Below are 22,873 nucleotides of genomic sequence, written 5' to 3'. Positions count from 1 at the left end.
GAAGGAGGATACAAACATGTCTGTCAATGCTCCAGCAATTTGTTCTGTTGCCTCACTCAATATCCTGGGATAGATCCTATCAGAATCCAGGAGCTTAGCTATTTTAATACTTTTTAAAATGCACACCTCTTCCTTTTTAGTCATAACTTGACTTGAAAATTCGACATTCCCTTTCCTGAGATCATCCTCCACCAATTCCTCCACTTTGGTGAATACCAATACAAAGTATTCATTTAAGACCTCACCAACTCTTTTGGTTCACACATAGATTCCCTCCTTTCTCCTTGAGTGGGCTAACCCTTTCCTTGACTACCCTCTTACTTTTTATATATGTATAAAAAGCATTGGGACTCTCCTTAATCCTTAAGGAGAATCCCAAGGATTTTTATTCAAAAATATCCATGCCTGGATTCCTGAAAGACCATCCGCTCATCAGTGAAGAGATACCCATTTATCCCCAGCAGCTAATCTGATGGCTCAGTTGCAGCAAGGGGAATATTGAGAACTGGCACAGAATGAAAGCATCTTGCTAACAGCCATGAATCAGATATAATTGTGCATAGCCAAAGGCAAAGTCACCAGCGACCCAGATGACCATTGGCTGCTCTTTCATCAGAGAGATGATTTCTTGTGGTTTAGCCTGAGAGTCACCATGGATGTAGGTTTGCTCGCTGAGCTGGAAGGTTCATGTTCAGACGTTTCATCACCATACTAGGTAACATCTTTAGTGAGCCTCCGGACAAAACTCCATCCGAAGCCTCACTGAAGATGTTACCTAATATGGTGATGAAATGTCGGAACATGAACCTTCCAGCTCAGCGAGCAAACCTACATCCAGATCCTCAACCTGAGCTACAAATCTTCTCAAAACTTGCTGAAGGTCACCATGCCTGAGCGAAGGGAGTCCTCATGGTAACCTCAGTTGGTGTGAGAATTGAACCCAAGCTGCTGGCATCACTCTGCTGGCCATCTGTAGGCACTCAAGTTGAATATTGATCAGGCATGTTGGTGAGAATGTAGAAATGTATGCATGTAGCATTGTAAACGCAGAAGTAAACGAGAAACATTTCAGAGTTCTGTTGTTCTGCTTGTCAGCCCCCATAGTTACTGCAAAGAATTGTTGATGCCTTTCACAAAAAAAACTAATTAATGCTGCTGACATCACCGGATATATTTGGAAAGACCCAGAGGCATAACCATGTTGAGTCACCGATGTTTACTGCCACACTCATGTCCTGATGTTGGGCTTCAATTCTTGCTGCAAAATTGCCTTTTTTCAACATATCAAAGGTTGTTGTAACCTTATTGTTATGGTACAATACCTGACTAAAACCATAATAAATGTGACTAAAGACTGTCCTATGAATCTAAAATGACAATACTGCTTGTGAAAACTGCTCAACAATTAATCCCATATGATTTCCAGGGCCATTTCAGGAAGTGTTTGCAGTTTGCTTTAACAAAAGGTTCCCAATTCAGCTAGAGGGCCTCTGCCAGCTGATTTAAATAATGCCCACATTGATTTCATGTAGTATTCAGGGAAACCCAACAAGTTTCCAAAACAAAGTGCCATTTGAAACAATTTCTGTTGGAAACAATGTGTGCTACAGGATTCCACCTTAAGATGCTCAATTTGGACCTGGAAACTGTTCAATACATAGACCAATCTGCACACCTGCGAGTTTGATAAAGCTGGTATCTAGCACAACTCTATTCCAGGGCATCTGTGAATCATCAATATTGATTTGTTTTATACTGAAAAAATTGTTGCTTTTATTTTAGTCGAATAATTTTCACACAATGCTCGAACCTTCTGCATCACTATATGTATACAAGTATATGCATTTACTTGTAAATTATTTGTGATTAAACAGTATTGTTCTCAAAAACATCTTCCCCAAAATGAGAGACATATTTATTTGCCTTTAGGGAATTAAATTATTTACTTAAGCTTTCATATGAACAAAACAATAGGAAGCTAAAGATTAACAAGATGTATCAGAGTTTGAGCACTGTTGATGCAAGCAACCAAACTGGTAAGAATAAATGGAATTTGTCACTGCCTCTGTTTTATATAGGCATCAGCTATTATAATAAATGTTTACTTGCTTTGGCATAGATTTTGGCAAAAAGACATAAACCTAACAGAAAATTTGGTTTGAAATATTAATTGATCTAACTCATTTACACTGTAATGTCCTTGAACCCTCCTGTTTGACTAAATCCACATGTCAAAGATGCCCCATTACTATTTTGCAATTTTTCAGGAAATTCCATGCAATGTTTTCAACCATTTTAGAAGTGCAGAATAACAGATAAAAATGCTGATGATAAGTTTTCAAATGCACTTCAGACATTTTTGTTGCCTCTGGTGCTATTTTTTTTTAGTAGAGTACTGAAATCGCTCATCTTAAATTCCAGACTTTGCTGTGTGAACTCATTTCATTCAACACAAATGTATTGATCAGTTTACTAAAACAACGCATGGAAAAATCAATAAATAGCAATAAGAAGAATCTTGAATCAAAGATAGAATTTGGATAATGTGATTTCGACTCAAAAATGTACTTGGGTTAGGAAAACCCAAGGCAGTAAATATGACCCAAAAGAGTAGTAAAACAAAACAGTTGGAAATAAAATTTGAAAGTGATTAGAGAAGAAGAGGTTAAACAAAGTGAGCTGCAGTGTTAAGTAGAGGATGATGTTAGTTTATTTAATTATTTTGTAAAATATATTTTATTGGCAAGTAATAATGCTCCAACAACAGTAGATCCAGATTTTCAAAATCCCAAAGAATCAGATATCGCAACCTCATGAACCTTATTTCTCATTTCTGTGGAGGTGGGTTTCTGGATATCTTGGACTTCATGGCTGTGGAGTTTCGGTAAATTGGATTTTGGTATCCCTTGTTGTCTGTAACTGGAGTGTGTTCAGCAGACCAGCTTGGAGCAGGTCTGTTTCAGTGAACTAATTTTAGATAGCCAGGGTCATGTGCTATCTGGGATCGAGGAGACAATTCTTTGTAAACGGCTACCGCTGTTAATTTTGATTCATCCTGCCCTCATGGATCTGCCATGGATCTGAATGATTTGATTACAAACCATCATTCACTTCCCTCAGAATATCATGCTGCTAATGCCCTCAGTAAGATGGAGACTGAGGGATGAATCTTACATTTCTTTTGGCTATTTGTGAGCTGTGTTGAGTTCTTCTGAGGAATTCCCACCACAAGATGCAGCACGAATTGCCATTGTATTTTATAAAATACATGATAATAATTACTTACTCTAACCCTCTCACATCTAATTCTAGCTACCATTCCCAATTATTCAGTCGATTATCGCCAAAAGATCATCATCCCTTGCACCCATGCTATCTTTAAAAGTTTGTTAAGTACCCAGATAAGTATTATCTGTCTGGAGCTGCCCTGCATGGCTCTGACCTTTGAGCTGGATATGGAAAACAAGAGAAATTGATGTCCCTTTCTGATCTAAGCATCTGAACAACTTTAAAGGCAGTTAGATTTCACCCAGTGTAAGCAACTAAAGATAAAAGAAACTAATAAAACAGGTAGAAGGAACCCAAACATACCTTTAGAGATGAATTGTTGTATTTAATTGTAAACTTTAAAGCTTATTAAAACCTGTGAGCTTTAAATGTTTGTGATTAAAACTGAAGAGGTAATAGTTAAAGTAGAACACAGGTTCTTCCCTTAACTTTTTAAATCAGGTTTTACGTTCCTTCTTTGGTTTAATGAATTGATCATGTTCTGCTATAATCCATCATATAGCAGGTTGACCAGAATTACATGCAGTATTCCAAAAGTGTAAATATAAAATATAGGTCACAATGTTAAGTTGAATCACTAATGCATTTTCAGTAACAATTATGTATTTAGTCGTATACTTCATGATTAAGTAAAGCCATGTTACTACCTTCTGAATTAGTGGTGTTGGAAGAGCACAGCAGTTCAGGCAGCATCCAAGGAGCAGCGAAATCAACATTTCAGGCAAAAGCCCTTCACCAGGAATAAAGGCAGAGAGCCTTCCTGATGAAGGGCTTTTATCCGAAACGTGGATTTCGCTGGTCCATGGATGCTGCCTGAACTGTTGTGCTCTTCCAGCACCACTAATCCAGAATCTGGTTTCCAGCATCTGCAGTCATTGTTTTTACCTTGTTTTTACCATGTTACTACCTAACAATTGTAAATTTAAGATTATATTTATATTTGGACTTGCTTCAATTTTTTAGATCAGGTATATATGTTTAAGGATTAGGGTTATAAGTCTATGGGGACCAAGCAGAGGATATGAGTTGTGTTGTTCACACAGGTGTATATGAACTAGAGTAGGAGTAGGCCAAGTCCCCATTTGAGCCATCTCTGCCATTTAATAAGGTCATGGCTGATTTGAGTACACCCTTGAATCCACCTATCCCTGATAACTTTTCACTCCCTTGCTTAAAAAAAATTATCTACATCTGTGAAATGAACATTCAAAGACTTTGCTTCCACCACCATTTGAAGACAAGAGTTTCAAAATCTCTGAATGGTAATCATCACTAGAAATACAATGCAGCTATGAACACGTAAGTGGACCAAATCAAATTCTGAGCCCAGCAAAGATTTCAGGGCAATAGAGTTGGTGTAGCCACTTTGTGGAACAAAAATATCCATGTTGCAGCAATGTTTAAATTGCTCAAAGACTACCAAAGGATCTCAATGCCAAATTAAGCAGTTTCCAATGATCAGACTATGGTAAAAACACAAATTTCCATTAAGAGAATGCAAATGTTATTCCAATAACAGTTGTAAACCGTGAGATGGTAGAGAAAGTGAAACTTGGTGAAATTACAATTTCCAGTGAAGTAGTAGTGAGCAAACTGATAGAGTCCAGGCTGACTAATTCCTGGATCCAGGTAGTTTGTGAAAAGGGAAATCATGTTTAACCATTCAAAGGAGTAACATATGCTGTACACGAATGGGAGCCTATAGGTGCATTGTTCTTGGATTTCTAGAAGGCATTTGACAAGTTTGATGTAAAAGCTTATTGTGCAAAATGGGAACTCAGCAGAGATAAAATATTGATTTGCTGTCAGAAAGGAGAGTTTATGCATAATTTGAAATAAACAGATTATGCTGGAGAAGCTCAGCAAATCTGGCAGCATCTGCAGAGTGAGAAACAGAGTTAAGGTTTTCTGTCTGCTATGTATGCTGCCAGAGATAGTGAGTTTCTTCAGCACTCTCCAAGTTTGTTTAAGATTTCAAAAGCAGTTAAACACAAAGTTGAAGTCAAAGCTACATTATCTTTGTGATTCACATGAAGAACTCTCAGATTTGATCAGTACTTACAGGATTTTGGGAAACTACCTCCTTGTCATTGGCCACCACCATAAGTTGGATAAGTGTAAAGACTGAGTTAAATACGTAGGACACGAATAAATTCTTATGGAGAGTTATCCTCTGACAGCTGAGGCTCCTAGAAAACATTACAGCAGAAGTTGATGATTAGTGGCACATATTCAGGTTCTGTAGGAATGTTTTAGTTATTCAAAAAGTAACTAAACTACCATGTCATTCTTGGTTTATCAGCCCTTAAAATCCACAGGTGAACCCTTTTTCATCTTTGTCCAGATAATAGGTTTGTTTCATAGCCACAGAGCACATCATGTTGATTAAGACTTTTGACTTTCATACTTTCGCAAAGCACAGAGGGGAGCCTGAATGGCTTTTCCTCCATGGAAATTTCCTTCCTGTAATTAATCTCCAGGACAGTAAAGGGAAGAATCCTATCTGAGAGACCCATCGCAGGCTGGCTGCCATCTGCCAGTGTCAGAAAATACAACTACAAACTGGGTTAACAGGCCAGCTTCACAATCTTTTTATCTTGCACACCACTAGAGATAATGGAACAAAAGACAAAACTGGAGGGTGAGTTTGGATAACAGTCTATCACAAAATTTGAATCTTCCAGAACATTACAGCAGACTCTGAGCAATTTGTGCCAGTCTCCCAATTTGTATTTGCATAACTTCATTGTACAAAATTCACCTAATCATTTGGTGACTGTTTTATCAAACCAAAAATGGAATTATCAGTTGTAATGAAAAGTTCCTGCATGCTTTGTGCTAAATTTAACTAAGTGATTTAACATTCTATGCTTAATGTGTTGTGGTAGTCTGTAGTGGTCACTTAAAGACAATTGGTTTAGGTTTGAAAACCCCTCTTGAATGACTGCAAACAGGCAGAATCAATGGAAATGCACTGTGTTTATAAACTCCACTTGAGGCTGTAGCCACTTTTGTTGGCAAGGCCATTTTCCAACACATATTTTGAGTTCAAGATCATAGAACCTTTACTTATGCTCAATGGGACTTTCATATGAAATCTGTGATGTTGATTGGGTCGACCTTGAGTCAGAAATGCCTGGATTCTCTAAAGTGTTAGCCACATATTTCATCTATTAAGTAATAAGTACTTGAATTAACCTGCTCAGACATGTTAGAATAGTGGTTTTCCACAATGTACTGAGACAAAGTGAGAAATATGCTGAGAAGTATTTGGGGAACAATGTCACCCTATTGATTTCAAGCAACCCTATTGCGTGGATGGGAGCACGGACAGCTCCCAGCATCTGAGGCCCATGGCACCATTACACAGTATGTAAGCTGGTGAGTTATTCACCTGTGGCCTTTGCCTTAACATTGAAAAGGTTATGTACTGCTATGTTAGAACATGTCTCTGGATCAGGTAGGACTTGAACCCAGATCTTCTGTCCCAGTGGTAGAGACACTACCACTCTGTCACATGACCATGCAAACAAATCCAAATCAGGCTGTTTAAAATGACCTATGTCTAGGGAAGGTGGGAATTGAATCCAGATATTCTAGCCCATACATAGGGATGCTACCACTGCACCACAGAGCCTTCTTATTTAAGTACAGGATTTCTCTCATTAGATCCATCAGACTAATAATTTTCAATTGTTTTTCTTTCATTGTACTGGAGTGTCTTTAGTCCTCTCCAGCAACTGTCTTTGAAACAATCCGGCCCAGAAACTGTAAAAGCAGTAACAGATGGTGTTACGCTGATAGCTGGAAATGTCTTTGTGTCTGTTCCTTCAATTGTGAAAATATTCCTCAGGGTCAGCTAATTCAGAGTGTACCCTTAGCCATGGAAGAAAGCATCTTTTTTGTTTTGGAATTTGGAAGATAAGTCACACTTCTTTAATCTAAAGTGACAGCGTCAAAATAAATGTTAATAGATTCGAATAGAATTATTTTCAAAAGGATTGAATTGATCAAATAACCATAGCATTAAGAGAAGGTCAAGTTGGTTTTGAACGCTTGAGGATTGCTTACAATGGAACATTAAACACCCAGCAAATAATCGTTTGCGCTTTGATTGTTTAACAAGGAATTGCAGCATGAAACAGTATATATTTTTTCAGTTGTGTAAATTCCTCTTTTGCATCATCCCTCATGTTCACAGGTTAATATTTTCACTTAAGCCTTTTTGTTAGCCAAAGCTGGGATGTTCATTGGACAAATGAAAAGGAAAATGTTCAAAGTCCTTTAAGTATTTATTATTCTGCTCCATGTGAGATTGCGGGATTACTTTGTCAGTATAATCAGTTCTGCCATAGTGCGTGTTTCTTCCACGCGAATTGGCTATAATAAGATTGAAGAATTTAAACCATTATTTGCAGAACACAAACTTTCCTTATCTATATTGGTTATAATGTGATTCTAGCCCCCTCAGTTTAAATGGTGTGGTTTTTGCGCAAATTTCTTCTAATGCAGCGTCGCACGGGAAGGGAACTATTGCATTATATCCAAATCACCTGTATTGATCACATGTTAAATAAAATACTTTTAATATGGCAGGAAAGGCAATAATATGCTCAAAGTATATGTGTGGAGAAATAACTCAGCATTGCTGTGGACTAAAGTCACAGTGTATGGAAAGAATTCATTGGTATATTTCTGTGATAGCAAATAATTGAACTTTTTTTTTTCTAAAACATTTACATATGGTCCAGATCATTTTATTAAAAATATGCTGACTGGGCTAAATATTAGATACAGGTATCAGTGTTACAATGCACTATTACCAAGCAGCCAGTCAGGTTGAGAGAGACAGGATATAAGATTTGTGCCGTCTGCTTGTCACCATGATTTTGGCATATATCCCAATGCTAAATCTGCTGCTGGTTGGCGCACCTCAGCAGGGGACCAAATGCATGTATGGTTGATGGAAGTTGCAGCTAAACTATTCCCTTTAAAGTGGGAGATGCAGCAGCCTTTAGATCCTTCAGTGAAAAAAAATAAGGACATCAGTGGAGCAGGGAACCAAAGAGAAAGCTCTCATGTTGTCTGCTGCAACACTGGATGCTTTAGTCCAGGTGGTCAAATCAGAGAGATGATCAGTTTCCATAGGGATTAGGTGGCCTTTAAAGGGATTGCAAAGGAAATGGGAGGTACCAGGAAACTGGGAGCAGGAGTAGGCCATTCAGCCCCATGAGCTTACTCCACCATCCAAGATGGTCATATGGATATATCCTCATATACCACTGATGGCAGGACAAACCTAGATTCTTTTGATGAAAAGTCATTGAAATGTTAACTCTGTTTTCTTTCAGATGCTGCTAGACCTTTTGAATTTCTCCTGCAATTTCTGGTTTTGGTTTGGACTTACACTGGGGCTGGATTCACGAGAATTTTGAAGGAAGTGAGGGGATCTGATTAAAACGTGTATGATCCGAACAGGTCTGGGCAGACCAGATGCAGGGAGATATTGTCTCTGGTTGGCGAGTTTAGAACCAGGGGCCTCAGTCTCAAGATACTATGTACGCTATTTAGGACTGAGATGAGGAAATATTTCTTCACTGAAAGGGTAGTGAACCTCTTGAATGCTTTACTGCAGAAGGCTATGGAGGCCAAATCACTGGATTTTTCAAGAAAGAGACAGCAAATTTTTCAGATTTTAAAGGCGTCAGTGTATGGGTATATCAGGATATGAGAAGAAAACAGGGACATGGCACTGAGGTAGAAGATCAGTCATGATCATGTTGACTGAAGGAGCAGCCTTGCAGGGCTGAATGACGGAATCCTGCTCATAGTGTCTTTGTCTTTATTTCCTTGAGCAATGACTGAATCTGAAAACATAAAGCTATGATGCCAGCTGATGATAATACCAGGCAAATCAGATCCCAGAGTGAAACCTAGCTTCACAGACCCATTGTTTCAAGCTTTCTTTTTGTTTACTATGGAGGTCAGTCATTGAAAAATTTCGTAAGAGGCTGACAATGCAATATTAATAAAAGAACATAAAAGTTAATTGCATAAAAAAAACACACAAACTAGATTACACTTTACAAAGATGATTGGAATAAACTCATGACAAATATTAGAGAGAAAGGTTTAAACTTTTTACACCAACAATAACCTTACAGGCAGTCAAACTTTAGTGAAGGGTTACTCCAGTGACACTCCTTGTTTGGCTAGCAGGGTTGGAATCAGCTTGCTTTTTAGTAAGGTTCTGTGCATTCGCTCATTGCTTTTCTTTTCATTTAATGTCCCTCTGAGACCTTTAATAGTGGCTCAGCTCACTATTATTACTGAAGATGGGTTCCTCAAACCTTTATCTTCAACAGCCTTTTAGGATACCTCTCCACAGCCTTTTGCTCTGGAGTTTTCTTCTAAGAAGTCAGGACATTTTCCATCTGCTCTGACCTTTTTGGAGATTGCTAAACTAACAATACTTCTGGAGTTATAGATGTTTTCTCTCTGAATGAACCTCTGTCCGACCATGACACCATTCTCTCTCCCAATCTGTAAGTCAGCAATGATCTCTCCGAGGATCCTGCTAGTTATTTATAAAAATCACATGATTTCTCGGATACACTGTCTATGTCTCACTGTTCTAAATGATATTCTTACTTTATAAAAAAGAAAATCAGACCTTGGCTGTTGCCTGGGATGGAGCAGTTTAGTTACAAAGAGAGGTTGTAAATGTGGGTTGCTTTCTTTGGAACAGAGAAGGATGAAAAGGGGCCTGATTGAGATGGATAAGATTTTGACGGGCATAGAAAGAGTAGATAGAAACCCTTGGTTGCAGGGTTAATATCAAGTGGTCAGTATTTTAAGGTGAAAGGAAGGAGGCTTAGAGGGGTTTGAAGGGATTTGCGGACAGTTATTTTCACCCAGAGAATGGTGGGAATCTAGAATATATTGCCTGAGAGGGAGCTGGGAAACCTCACAACCTCTGAAAGGCACTGATGAGCACTTGAATGGGCCATTCACTGGAAAGTGGAAATATTTATCTTTAGGGTAGCTTTTTGTTCATGCAGACCTGATAGCTCGAGTGACCTATTCTCTACTGAATGATTCCATAATTCACAGAACTGAAAACTAAAATCAATTTTTCCTTCTCCTTAGAAATAACATTTTTCAAACGCAATGTCAAGCCTTCGTGATAAAAGTTATAAACTATAAGGCTCTTTTAATTCAGGTCACCTTAACTCTCTCCTTCTGCGGTTTTGATTTCTGATATTCCAAGCCTTACTGCCTAGTTAGACACTGTGGACCTATCAAAATAAATGTATACAAGCCATGTCTGACCAAAAAGTACCATTGCTTGATCTGACACCTGTAGCCACTAATTACTACCTGGTGTATCAGCATGTACTGAGATGCTGGGCACAAGGGCTTCACCCAAGTCAGGAGTAAATAATAGTGAGTGTCCAGCTCACAGGAAAATAAAACATTACCCAAGAATATCACAATCTGGTATTTGTCAGTCTAACAAATTCATGTGGTTACCTTTCTCTTATGCTGGAGCAGGAAGCTAATAATGACTCTGGAGGTCAGTAGCCAAGGATGCACATGGAAATTATTCAAGAAAGAAATTCCAATTTATTTGAGAACCACGTCTTATTTACACTGAATGCTTCCTCAGAACTTTAAATGAATGAGGCAAAATGAATAACAGAGTAGTTGAATACAGTATAGTTGCCATGGCCTTGATGGATTGATTAATCTTTTCAAGTCCAGTTTGAGTCACTCTCATTTCTGTTATATTAGAGGCAGACCTTGATTTGTGTGATATAGTAATTCTGCAGCTTCTTTCACATCTCTTCCCTCTTTTATTTCTGTGGTCCTTAATGTGAAGCAGGGAGATGTAAAATTAGCTGCTGATTTGCTATCATCCATTTTGTAAATAGTGCAAAATCAAACTACCTTCCTAAGCTTAAGGCTTCTAAACTCTACAAGAGATTTGGGCATTGAATGTAGGCTGATAAATTACTGCAGAATTGAGAGGGTGCTGCATGGTTAGAGATATTGTCCTTCACATGAGATGTCAGCCCTGTCAATCTCTTCAAGTGGATGTAAAACTCCTATAATACTATTTGAAGAAAAACTGGCCAATTCCTCTACTATAATTCATCTTATATACCGTAACCATTATCAGGAATTAAAACAAGATAATTATTTATTATTCGATCCTTAGGGGACCTTGTTTTGTCCAAATTAAATTGCTGCATTTGCAAGGAATGCAATAATGAGTAAACCTTAAATGCATTTCATTACCTGTGAAGTGCTTTGAGAGGTCACAAGAATGTAATGGCCTGACTTTTCTTCATCATTGTATGTTTCATGCTTTTAAGAATACCTTAACTCGGTCACAGTTTTATACGACATATGTGCTTTTCCACCCTTTCCACTTGTAACTCGTACAAACATCAACTTTCAAGATGTTTAGGATTTTTGGAGTAAAGATTTGGCTGCAATGTTTTAGTGGCGTAAAACAGAAAACACCAATTATGAGGACTAACTTTTAATGGAAAGACGTGTGTCCTAGTACTGAGTTGGGTACTTTTTCAAGTAACCCTGGAATGGGGAGTGCTGCTGCTTGAAGCAGGTTGAACAATTGTTCCTTTGCAAACACAAATGAAGAGGTTAATGCCACTTTAGAACTTCTCTCAGAAATTGGGTGTATTGCATTCAGCAAGAGCTAAAACACTGTGCCTGCAGTTAGGTAGCAATAATTATAATATTTTATTGAAACGTGACTTGAGGTCTAATTTCAGGAAGCTTCAGTCTCTACAGTGCCAGGCAACGTTGGGGATGTGCCCGTTCCTGGGTCTTAACTAATTTGGAACCTTTTACCTTTCATTTAAAGTAAATTAGCACAAACTGTTTAAATACTTCTTTTGTTTCAGGTTAGAAAGGACCAGTGGAAAGTCAATATACTTACTTGAAGTAGAAGAAAATAGCCAGAGAAATCAATAGCGATATAATTGATAGTGTATGACCCACAACAGCCATATAGTAAAGAATACGCGCCATCTGGTAAGGGCAAGAGATAACATTGCTTAGACAGGAAAGGACATGCAGCCACAGAATCAAAGTCTTCTGTAAAAAATAAAATTGTCATTCATTCTCTACGTATATTATTCCTGAATGTAGCTGGAAATTTAATTTTACACACTGAAATTATTATAAAGGTGAAATGCATTGGTGTTTTCAGCTTCAAAAATTCATTATTATACCAAGTGACTCAATTTAAATGTTTGCTCATATAATATAGCATAACTTATTTAAATATTCATTGTGGTATTTATTACAGATGAAATTTGTTATCTTAAGACTGTATTTGAATTTTGTTAAATAAAAATTTCTTTAGCTTTAACATTGAAGCACATGACAGGAAGCATTCTTTATACTTTAGGCTTCTTTTTAGATGAACTGGAAGAAGTTGTTGGTGCCAAAAGATGCAAAGACACAGAATCTGAGATAGAACCGGGACTTATTTGTAATTGCTCGGCCAATCTTTACAACCTTTTTTGAACAAGGGCATAATGTTTGCAATTCTCCAGTCTTCTGATACGGTCCCTGAATCCAGGGAAGGTTGAAAGGTAATTGTCAGTGCTTCTGCAATTTCAATTCTTATTACCTTCAATAACAATGCATATCATCCAAGTCCTAGTGACGTATTAAAACATTAAATATCAAGAACTTATCCAATCACTCCTCGGCATCAATTTTAAACACACTTAGTGTGTCACCACGGTCTGGGTTGTGTTTGCCTTGTATCTAAAGACAAAGTATTAACTAATACCTCAGCTATGTCCCTTGGCTTTATTTCCAAAATCCGTTTTTAGCCCTTAATCAGCCCCACTCTTCCTTTTACCATAATTTCACTATTGATGGTGTTTACAGAAAACTTGGAGATTTCTTTTTGTTATTTGGCAATCTTTTTTTCATAATTCCCCTTGGTTTCTCTTATTTACGTTTTCCCCTCCCTGTACTTTGCTTATTGAGCTTGGTTTTCCATTTAATTTACAACCTAACATCTGCCATAAGCACATTTTTCTTCTTTAAATTATTTTGTATTTCCTTTGCTGGGAGCTGCCCTACCTTTCCAATTTGATGGAATGCACCTTGACTTTGTCTCAAGCATTTCCTCTTTCAAGTTAGCCCATTGTACAGCTGCTGTTTCTCCCATCAAGCTTTGTGTCAGTCCAGTCCAGTCCAGCTCTGTTCTTGTCCAGTTACATAGAACGTAGAACGTTACAGCACAGTACAGGCCCTTCGGCCCTCAATATTGCATGGACCTGTGGAACCAATCTGAAACCCATTTAACCTACACTATTCCACATGAATCCATATATTTATCCAATGACTATTTAAATGCCCATACATTTGGGGAGTCTACTGCTGTTGCAGGCAGTGCATTCCACACCCCTACTACTCTCTGAGTAAAGAAACTACCTCTGACATCTGTCCAATATCTATCACCCCTCAATTTAAAACTATGTTCCCTCATGCTAGCCATCACCATCTGAGGAAAAAGGTTTTCACTGTCTGCCCTAGCTCATCCTCTGATTATCCTATATGTCTCAATTAAGTCACATCTCAACCTTCTCTCTAACAAAAACAGCCTCAAGTCCCTCAGTCTTTCCTTATAAGACCATCACTCCATATCAAAAAACATTCTCATAAATCTAGAGTGGGCGGCACGGTGGTTAGCACTGCTGCCTCACAGCGCCAGAGACCCAGGTTCAATTCCCACCTCAGGTGACTGACTGTGTGGAGTTTGCACATTCTCCCCGTGTCTGCGTGGGTTTCCTCTGGGTGCTCCGGTTTCCTCCCGCAGTCCAAAAATGTGCAGGTTAGGTGAATTGGCCATGCTAAATTGCCCGTAGTGTTAGGTGTAGGGGAATGGGTCTGGGTGGGTTGCTCTTTGGAGGGTCGGTGTGGACTTGTTGGGCCAAAGGGCTTGTTTCCACACTGTCGGTAATCTAATCTAAATCTCCTCTGAACCTTTTCCAAAGCTTCCACATCCTTCCTGTAATGGGGTGACCAGAACTGTACGCAATACTCCAAGTGCAGCCACACCAGAGATTTGTACAGCTGCAACATGACCTTGTGGTTCTGAAACTCAATCCCTCTACCAATAAAAGCTAACACACCGTATGCCTTCTCAACAACCCTATCAACCTTGGTGGCAACTTTCAAGGATCTATGTACGTGGACTCCGCAATCTCTCTGCTCATCTAAATTGCCAAGAATCTTGCCATTAGTCCAATGCTGTTTATTCCTGATGCTCCTTCTAATGTGAATCACCTCACATTTTTCTGCATTTAACTCTATTTGCCACCTCTCAGCCAAGGTCTTCAACTTATCTATGTCCCCTGTAGCCTACAACATCCTTTGGCATTGTCCATAACTCCACTGACATGAGTGTCATCCACAAATTTACTAGCCTATCCTTCTATGCCTCATCCAGCTCATTCATAAAAAAAAACAAACAGATCAAAACAGATCCTTGCGGTACACCACTAGTAACTGAACTCCAGGATGAACATTTCGCATCAATCATCACCTTCTGTCTTCTTTCAGCTAGCCAATGTCTGATCCAAACCACTAAATCACCCTCAATCCCATGCCTGTGTATCTTGTGCAACAGCCTACCGTGTGGAGCCTTATCAAACGCCTTACTGAAATCCATATATACCACATCAACTGCTTTACCCTCACCCACATGTCTGGTCACATTCTCAAAGAACTCAATAAGGTTTGTGAGGCACAACCTATCCTTCACAAAACTATGTTGACTATCCCTAATCAACTTATTCCTTTCTAGATGATTATAAATCCTATCTCTTATAACTTTTTCCAACACTTTACTCACAACCGAAGTAAGGCTCCCTGGTCTATAGTTACTAGGGTTATCTCTACTCCCCTTCTTGAATAAGGAACAACACTTGCTCTCCTTCAGTCTTTTGGTGCTATTCCTGTAGACAATGATGACATAAAGATCAAAGCCATAAGCTCTGCAATCTTCTCCCTAGCTTCCCAGAGAATCCTAGTATAAATCCCATCCGGCCCAGGGAACATATCTATTTCACACTTTCCAGAGTTGCCAACACCATCTCCTTGTGAATCTCAATCCCATGAGTCTAGTAGCCTGTATCTCAGTATTCTCCTTAGCAACATTGTCTTTTTCCAGTGAGAATACCAATGAAAAATATTCATTTAGCGCTTCTCCTGTCTCTTCGGACTCCATTCACAACTTCCCACTGCTGCCCTTGATTGGCCTTAATCTTACTTTAGTCATTCATTTATTCCTGATATATTTATAAAAAGCTTTAGGGTTTTCCTTGACCCTATCTGCCAATGACTTCCCATGTCTCCACCTGGCTTTTCTTAGCTCTCTCTATAGTTCTTACCTGGCTAGCTTATAACTCTCAAGCGCCCTAACTGAGCCTTCACATCTCATCCTAACATAAGCCTTCTTCCTCTCGACAAGAGATTCAACTTCCTTAGCAAACAGAGGCTCCATCACTCGACCACTTTCTCCCTGCCTGACAGGTCCATTCTTATCAAGGTACATACTTGTTACCAGTAGCTGTTCTTTGAATAAGGTCCACATTTCAATTGTACCCATCCCCTGCAGTTTCTTTCCCCATCCTATGCATACTAAATCTTGCTTAATTATATCATAATTGCCTTTCACCCAGTTACAGCATTGGACCTGCAGTGTATACCAATCCCCTTCCCTCGCTAAAGTAAACTTAAAAGAACTGTGGTCACGATCACCAAAGTGCTCACCTACCTCCAAATTTAAAACCTGACCGGAACAATGCCACACCTCCTTCTCTTTTACCATCTTCTCTGATTTTACTGAAACATCTAAATCCAGAACCTGCAACAACCATTCCTGTTCCTGCTCTATTCATGTCTTCAAAATGGCCACAACATCAACGTCCCAGGTACTAACACGTGCTACAAGTTCATCCACCTTATTCTGAATGCTCCTGGCATTGAAGTAGACACACTTCAAATCACTTTCCTACTTGTCAGTGCGCTCTTGTGACCTTGAAACGATACTTCTGACCACACTAGTCCCAACCTCCTGTTCACTGGAACTACAATTTAGGTTCCCATCCCCCTGCTGAATTAGTTTAAAACCTCCCGAAGAGCATGAGAAAGTTTAGCCCCCAGGATATTGGTACCCATCTGGTTCTGGTGTAGACCATCCTGTTTGCAGAGGTCCCACCTACCCCAGAATAAGCCCTGATTATCCAGGTATCTGAAACCTCCCTCTTGCACTATCTCTGTTCAACTGCTCTCTCTCCCTATTCCTCGCCTCGCTAGCTCAGGGCACAGGCAACAAACCAGAGATAACAACTTGGTTTGTTCTAGCTCTAGGCTTCCATCCTAGCTCCCTGAATTTCTGCTTTAAATCTCCATCCCTTTTCCTACCTGTTGTTTGTGTCTATGTGGACAACAACTTGGGGCTGCTCCCCCTTCCCCTCAAGGATCCCAAAAACATGATCCGAGACATCATGGTCCCTGGCACCTGGGATGCAACGGGCCAACCGTACATCTCTTTCGTTCCCACGAAATATCCTATCTGTCCCCCTAACTATGGAATCTCAAATGCCCCTGTTGCTCATCTCCTCCCTTCCCTCCTGAGCAACAGTGACAGATTCTGTGCCAGAGACCTGTGCCCCATGCTTATCCTGGTACAAACAATGACTGCAGATGCTGGAAACCAGATTCTGGATCAGTGGTGCTGGAAGAGCACAGCAGTTCAGGCAGCATCCAACGAGCAGCGAAATCAACATTTCGGGCAAAAGCCCTTCATCAGGAATGAAGGCAGTGAGGCGGAAGCATGGAGAGATAAGCTAGGGGAGGGTGGGGGTGGGGAGAGAGTAGCATAGAGTACAATGGGTGAGGACAAAGGAGATGAAGGTGATGGGTCAGGGAGGAGAGGGTGACGTGGATAGGTGGAAAAGGAGCTAGGCAGGTCAGACAAATCCAGACAAGTCCGGACAAGTCATGGGGACAGTGCTGAGCTGGATGTTTGAAACTAGGATGAGGTGGGGGAAGGGGAAATGAGGAAGCTGTTGAAGTTTACATTGATGCCCTGGGGTTGAAGTGTTCCGAGGCGGAAGATGAGGCATTCTTCCTCCAGGCGTCTGGTGGTGAGGGAGTGGCGGTGAAGGAAGCCTAGGACCTCCATGTCCTCGGCAGAGTGGGAGGGGGAGTTGAAATGTTGGGCCACTGGCGGTGTGATAGATTGGTGCGGGTGTCTCGGAGATGTTCTTATTTGGCTGTGGTACCAAGTACACATTTGCTTCCTCAGTGCCTGCCTCCATAAACAACTCATCCCACACGGACTCCGAACCACCTTTAAACCAGCAGAGTTCGGACCCGAACAGGACAAACAGTACAGACTACAAATTCAAAAACACCAGCAACAGTTCTCTTTTAAGATCCTCCCCTCCACGCTCGCAGCAATGCGCCGGCACCTAACATCTCTACAGTCAGCCCTGCCTCAGCTGAGGGCCACACTCTCCCAGAATTCAAAGGACCCACTCTGTACTACATTCTCAGGAGAATTCATACTCTCAACAAACAGTGTTTCAACTCCATCTCAAACATCAAAAACTGTAAGTACAACAAACTTTTATCCACCCACCTCCATAACCAGCGCTCGTCAAACATTCCAGAAGATTCCCCTGGCCTCAGAAACGTCATTAGCCATGCGGCTGATGCAGCTTCCACCCCACGCTGGTTGATGATGTCACTTCCGTCCCCATCATGGCCGCTACCACAACCACTTCTGCCCCTCACAATTCCTCATGCATCACACATGACATTACCTCCATCCCTCACATCATCGCTGATGTCACACGCTCAATGACTTCTGCCATCCCTACTGCCGTGTCTGCCACCACTTCCGCCCCCAACAGCGCCACTCACCTGCATTCTGCTGACACGTCCCCCACAGACCCCACTGTCACTATCCCCATCCCCTAGAACCCTGAGGGGAACACTACCCCTGCTCATGACTCCACCCCCATTCCCCCCACCACCACACCCACTCCAGGTACTGGCTCCGACCCCACTCCCAGCTCCACACCCACACCAGATCCCAGCTCCCAGACCTGCCGAGTTTTCACCATCCCTCCAGACCTTCCCCTCACTGAGGATGATCAGTCCTCAGCAAAGGACTCACCTTCATCCCCCTCCGTCCACGCATCAATGAATTTAATACACGCCGTGACGTCAAACAATTCTTCCGTCACCTCCGCCTCCGAGCTTACTTTCACAATCAGGACTCCCGCCCACCTTCCGAGGACCCCTTCGCCCACCTCCAACACACTACTTCCACCTGGACACCCCGTACTGGCCTATTACCTGCCCTCGACCTCTTCATTTCCAACTGCTGCCGGGACATTAACCGACTCAACCTGTCTACCCCCCCTTCCCCACTCTAACCTCTCACCCTCACAATACACAGCCCTCCAATCCCTCTGCTCCAATCCCAACCTCACCATTAAGCAAGCGGATAAAGGGGGCACAGTGGTAGTCTGGCGCACTGACCTCTACACCGCTGAAGCTAATCGCCAACTCGAGGACACTTCCTCCTACTGCCCCCTCGACCATGACCCCATCCCCCAACACCAAACCATCATCTTCCAGACCATACAGAACCTCATCAACTCAGGAGATCTCCCACCCACAGCTTCCAAACTCATAGTCCGGGAACCACGCACAGTCCGGTTCTACCTCTTTCCCAAGATCCACAAGCCTGACCATCTTAGCCGACCCATTGTCTCAGCATGCTCCTGCCCTACTGAACTCATCTCTACCTACCTCGACACTGTCCTATCCCCCCAGTCCAGGAACTCCCCACGTATGTTCGAGACACCACCCACGCCCTCCACCTCCTCCAAGACTTCCGTTTCCCCAGCCCCCAATGCCTCATCTTCACCATGGATATCCAATCCACCATGACAAGGGCCTCCAAGCCCTCCGTTTTTTCCTCTCCAGACATCCCCAACAATACCCTTCCACCGACACTCTCATTTGTCTGGCCAAACTGGTCCTCATCCTTAACAATTTCTCCTTTGAATCCTCCCACTTCCTTCAGACCAAAGGGGTAACCATGGGCACACATATGGGCCCCAGCTATGCCTGTCTCTTTGTTGGCTACGTAGAACAGTTGATCTTCCGTAATTACACCGGCACCACTCCCCACCTCTTCCTCCGCTACATTGATGACTGTATTGGTGCCACCGCATGCTCCCGCGAGGAGATTGAGCAATTCATCAATTTCACCAACACATTCCACCCTGACCTTAAATTTACCTGGAGCATCTCTGACACCTCCCTCCCCTTCCTGGACCTCTCCATCTCCATTAATGATGACTGACTTGACACTGACATTTTTTACAAACCCACCGACTCCCACAGCTACCTGGATTACACCTTTTCCCACCCTATCTCTTGAAAAAATGCCATCCCGTATTCCCAATTCCTCCACCTCTGCCGTATCTGCTCCCAGGAGGACCAGTTCACCATAGGACACACCAGACGGCCTCCTTCTTTAGAGACCGCAATTTCCCTTCCCATGTGGTTAAAGATGCCCTCCAACGCATCTCGTCCACATCCCGCACCTCCACCCTCAGACCACACCCCTCCAACCATAACAAGGACAGAACGCCCCTGGTGCTCACCTTCCACCCTACCAACCTTCGCATAAACCAAATCATCCGTAGACATTTCCGCCACTTCCGCCACCACCAGGGATATATTTCCCTCCCCATCCCTTTCCGCCTTCCGCAAAGACCGTTCCCTCTGTGACTACCTGGTCAGGTCCATGCCCCCCTATGACCCACCCTCCCATCCTGGCACTTCCCCTGCCACCGCAGGAACTGTAAAACCTGTGCCCACACCTCCTCCCTCAACTCTATCCAAGGTCCTAAAGGAGCCTTCCACATCCCTCAAAGTTTTACCTGCACATCCACTAATATCGTTTATTGTATCCGTTGCTCCTGATGCGGTCTCCTCTATATTGGGGAGACTGGGCGCCTCCTAGCAGAGTGCTTTAGGGAACATCTCCATGATCAATCAACCACACCACCCCGTGGCTCAACATTTCAACTCCCCCTCCCACTCTGCCAAGGACATGGAGGTCCTGGGCCTCCTTCACCACCGCTCCCTCACCACCAGACGTCTGGAGGAAGAACGCCTCATCTTCCTCCTAGGAACACTTCAACCCCAGGACATCAATGTAGACTTCAATAGCTTCCTCATTTTTCCTTCCCCCACCTCACCCTAGTTCCAAACTTCCAGCTCAGCACTGTCCCCATGACTTGTCTGGATTTGTCCGACCTGCCTAGCTCCTTTTCCACCTATTCATTCCACCCTCTCCTCCCTGACCTATCACCTTCATCTCCTTTGTCCTCACCCATTGTACTCTATGCTACTCTCCCCCTACCCCCACCCTCCCCTAGCTTATCTCTCCATGTTTCCAGCTCACTGCCTTCATTCTGATGAAGGGCTTTTGCCCAAAATGTTGATTTCGCTGCTCGTTGGATGCTGTCTGAACTGCTGTGCTCTTCCAGCACCACTGATCCAGAGACCCGTGCTTATCCTGGCAAGTCGATCCCCCCCAACAGTATCCAAAATGGTATACTGGTTATTGAAGGGAACGGCCACAGGGGCTCCCTGCACTGTCTGCTGGTTCCCTTTCTGTCCCTTAACTGTAACCCATCTGCCTTATATCTGAGGTGTGACTACCTCCCTCTAACTCTTCTCAATAACCCCCTCAGCCTCCCGAATGATCCGAAGTTCATCCAGCACCCGCTCGACTCCCATTCCCTAACATGTTTTTTGAGGAACTAGAGTTGGGTGCACCTCCTGCAGATGAAGTCAGCAGAGATATTAGTGGTGACCCTTACCTCCCATGTTCTGCAGGAGGAACATTCAACTGCCCTAACTACCATCCCCATTATTCTAAATTCCCAATGAGACTACTGAAAAATAAAGAATTTTTAAAAACTGGTTACCTTACTAATTCAGTGCACAGAACCATTGTTTGTGGTTAGAGGAGGAGAATGGGTGCGAGACACAACCTAAGTAGTGTTTTGGATAATGCAACTGCCCAAATATATTACTTCACTTACTCAGCAGTCATGTGTCCACTTCTGCTCTGTGTGCACTCCGCCTATTCACAAGGTAAATGTTTAGAGCAGTGATACGTTCCCTGCAACCTCTGTCCTCACTGCTTCTGAGAAATAGAGGCTTGACTCTCGAGTTAGTCCCATTTAAGTGGAAAACTTACCTCTCGGCAGCCCCTGTTCCTCTCTCCCTCTCTCCTCGCTGCTCTTGAAAAATGAGGAGTTAAACTTGACTCTTCTTTTGTTGATTATTCTTATTCTGGGGTGATGATTTTCTACTATCATCCTAAAGCTACAATGATCACTGTCCCCTAAATACTCCCCAAAGTTACTGGAATCCAATTGGTCTATCTCATTCCCAACAAACTAGGTCCTCTTTTCTCATTGGACTAAACACACATAGAAAATTCTCTTGAACACATTGTAGGAATATTTGCCCCTCTCTGCCTTTTACATTATGTCCATCCCAGTTCATTTATGGGCAACTAAAGATTCAATTATAACTACTCTATGATGTTTATACCTGTTTGTAATTTCCTTACAGATTTGTTCTTCTTTACTTCCTGTCTTTAAATTATGTACCGGAATGGGTCAATGACAATAATGTGCACTTACTCTTAAGTATAGCTTGAGAACTTACAAAGGAGAACTTCCTTAATAGTCAAGGTTGCTCACCTCCATGGGTTAACTTGCATTTAAGTGCAGAGGTCAAGGCTGGCAGCTTGTGATGTTGGCAAGCAATGGACAGTCAATCTATCATTCAGATAGGACATGGACATGTTGCAGTTTATATTGTGTTACATCAGTGTCAGAACTGTAGCATGTGCCAGCAGCTCACGTGGCAAACATTCTGCATGTGCTTCAAGCAAATGGCATTGTGTGAAACACAAAGGAGAAATGTCTTTATTGGGGTGAAGGACAGCTGCAGCCAGAAAGGGGGTACCACCACAGTCAGTGAAGGGTTCATCTGATTATATTTAAAGGGACTGGCCAGGTCCAGTCAGACATTTGGTCAGCAAGAGTCAGAGATTTGTGTCTGCTGTTTGATCTACAGCCAGTCCTGCAGGACAGGTGCAAGCATTCAGGAACCACACACAGGTCAGTCGGGGTGCTGTGATGCCATCAGTCTGTAAGCTGGTCCACAGTCAGTCAGGCGTGTCCTACCACAAATAGTCCTGGGGATTTGTTGAATAATAACTTAGGAACTTGCCAAGGGATAGGGAATGGAATTGTGGAGAGAGAGCAGGAATGGCACTGCATTATGATGCTCATTTACAAAATCCGAGCACACAATAGGTTGAATTGCCTCATTCTGCCATAACATTTCTGTGAAGAGAGCATGACAGTGTAATGCATCACAGAATCCAAGAGGTCAAAGACAATCTAATTCC

General features: G+C 42.0%; 1 protein-coding gene across 1 annotated transcript in view; it reads right to left on the bottom strand.

Annotated features, from left to right (window-relative positions):
• The window catches only part of calcr (calcitonin receptor), a 157,685-nt gene that overhangs the window by 85,139 nt on the left and 49,673 nt on the right, over positions 1 to 22,873 (bottom strand). The window contains exons 8-9 of the mRNA XM_060825461.1: positions 12,257 to 12,348; positions 5,351 to 5,477 (exon numbers count right to left, since the gene is read on the bottom strand). Coding sequence (XP_060681444.1) covers positions 5,351 to 5,477; positions 12,257 to 12,348 — 219 coding nt within the window. The remainder of the gene's footprint in view (positions 1 to 5,350; positions 5,478 to 12,256; positions 12,349 to 22,873) is intronic.

The sequence above is a fragment of the Hemiscyllium ocellatum genome, chromosome 5, assembly GCF_020745735.1.
Source record: "Hemiscyllium ocellatum isolate sHemOce1 chromosome 5, sHemOce1.pat.X.cur, whole genome shotgun sequence".
NCBI lineage: Eukaryota > Metazoa > Chordata > Chondrichthyes > Orectolobiformes > Hemiscylliidae > Hemiscyllium > Hemiscyllium ocellatum.
Note: the sequence above shows the minus strand (reverse complement) of the source record. Positions and strands in the feature narration are given on the sequence as shown.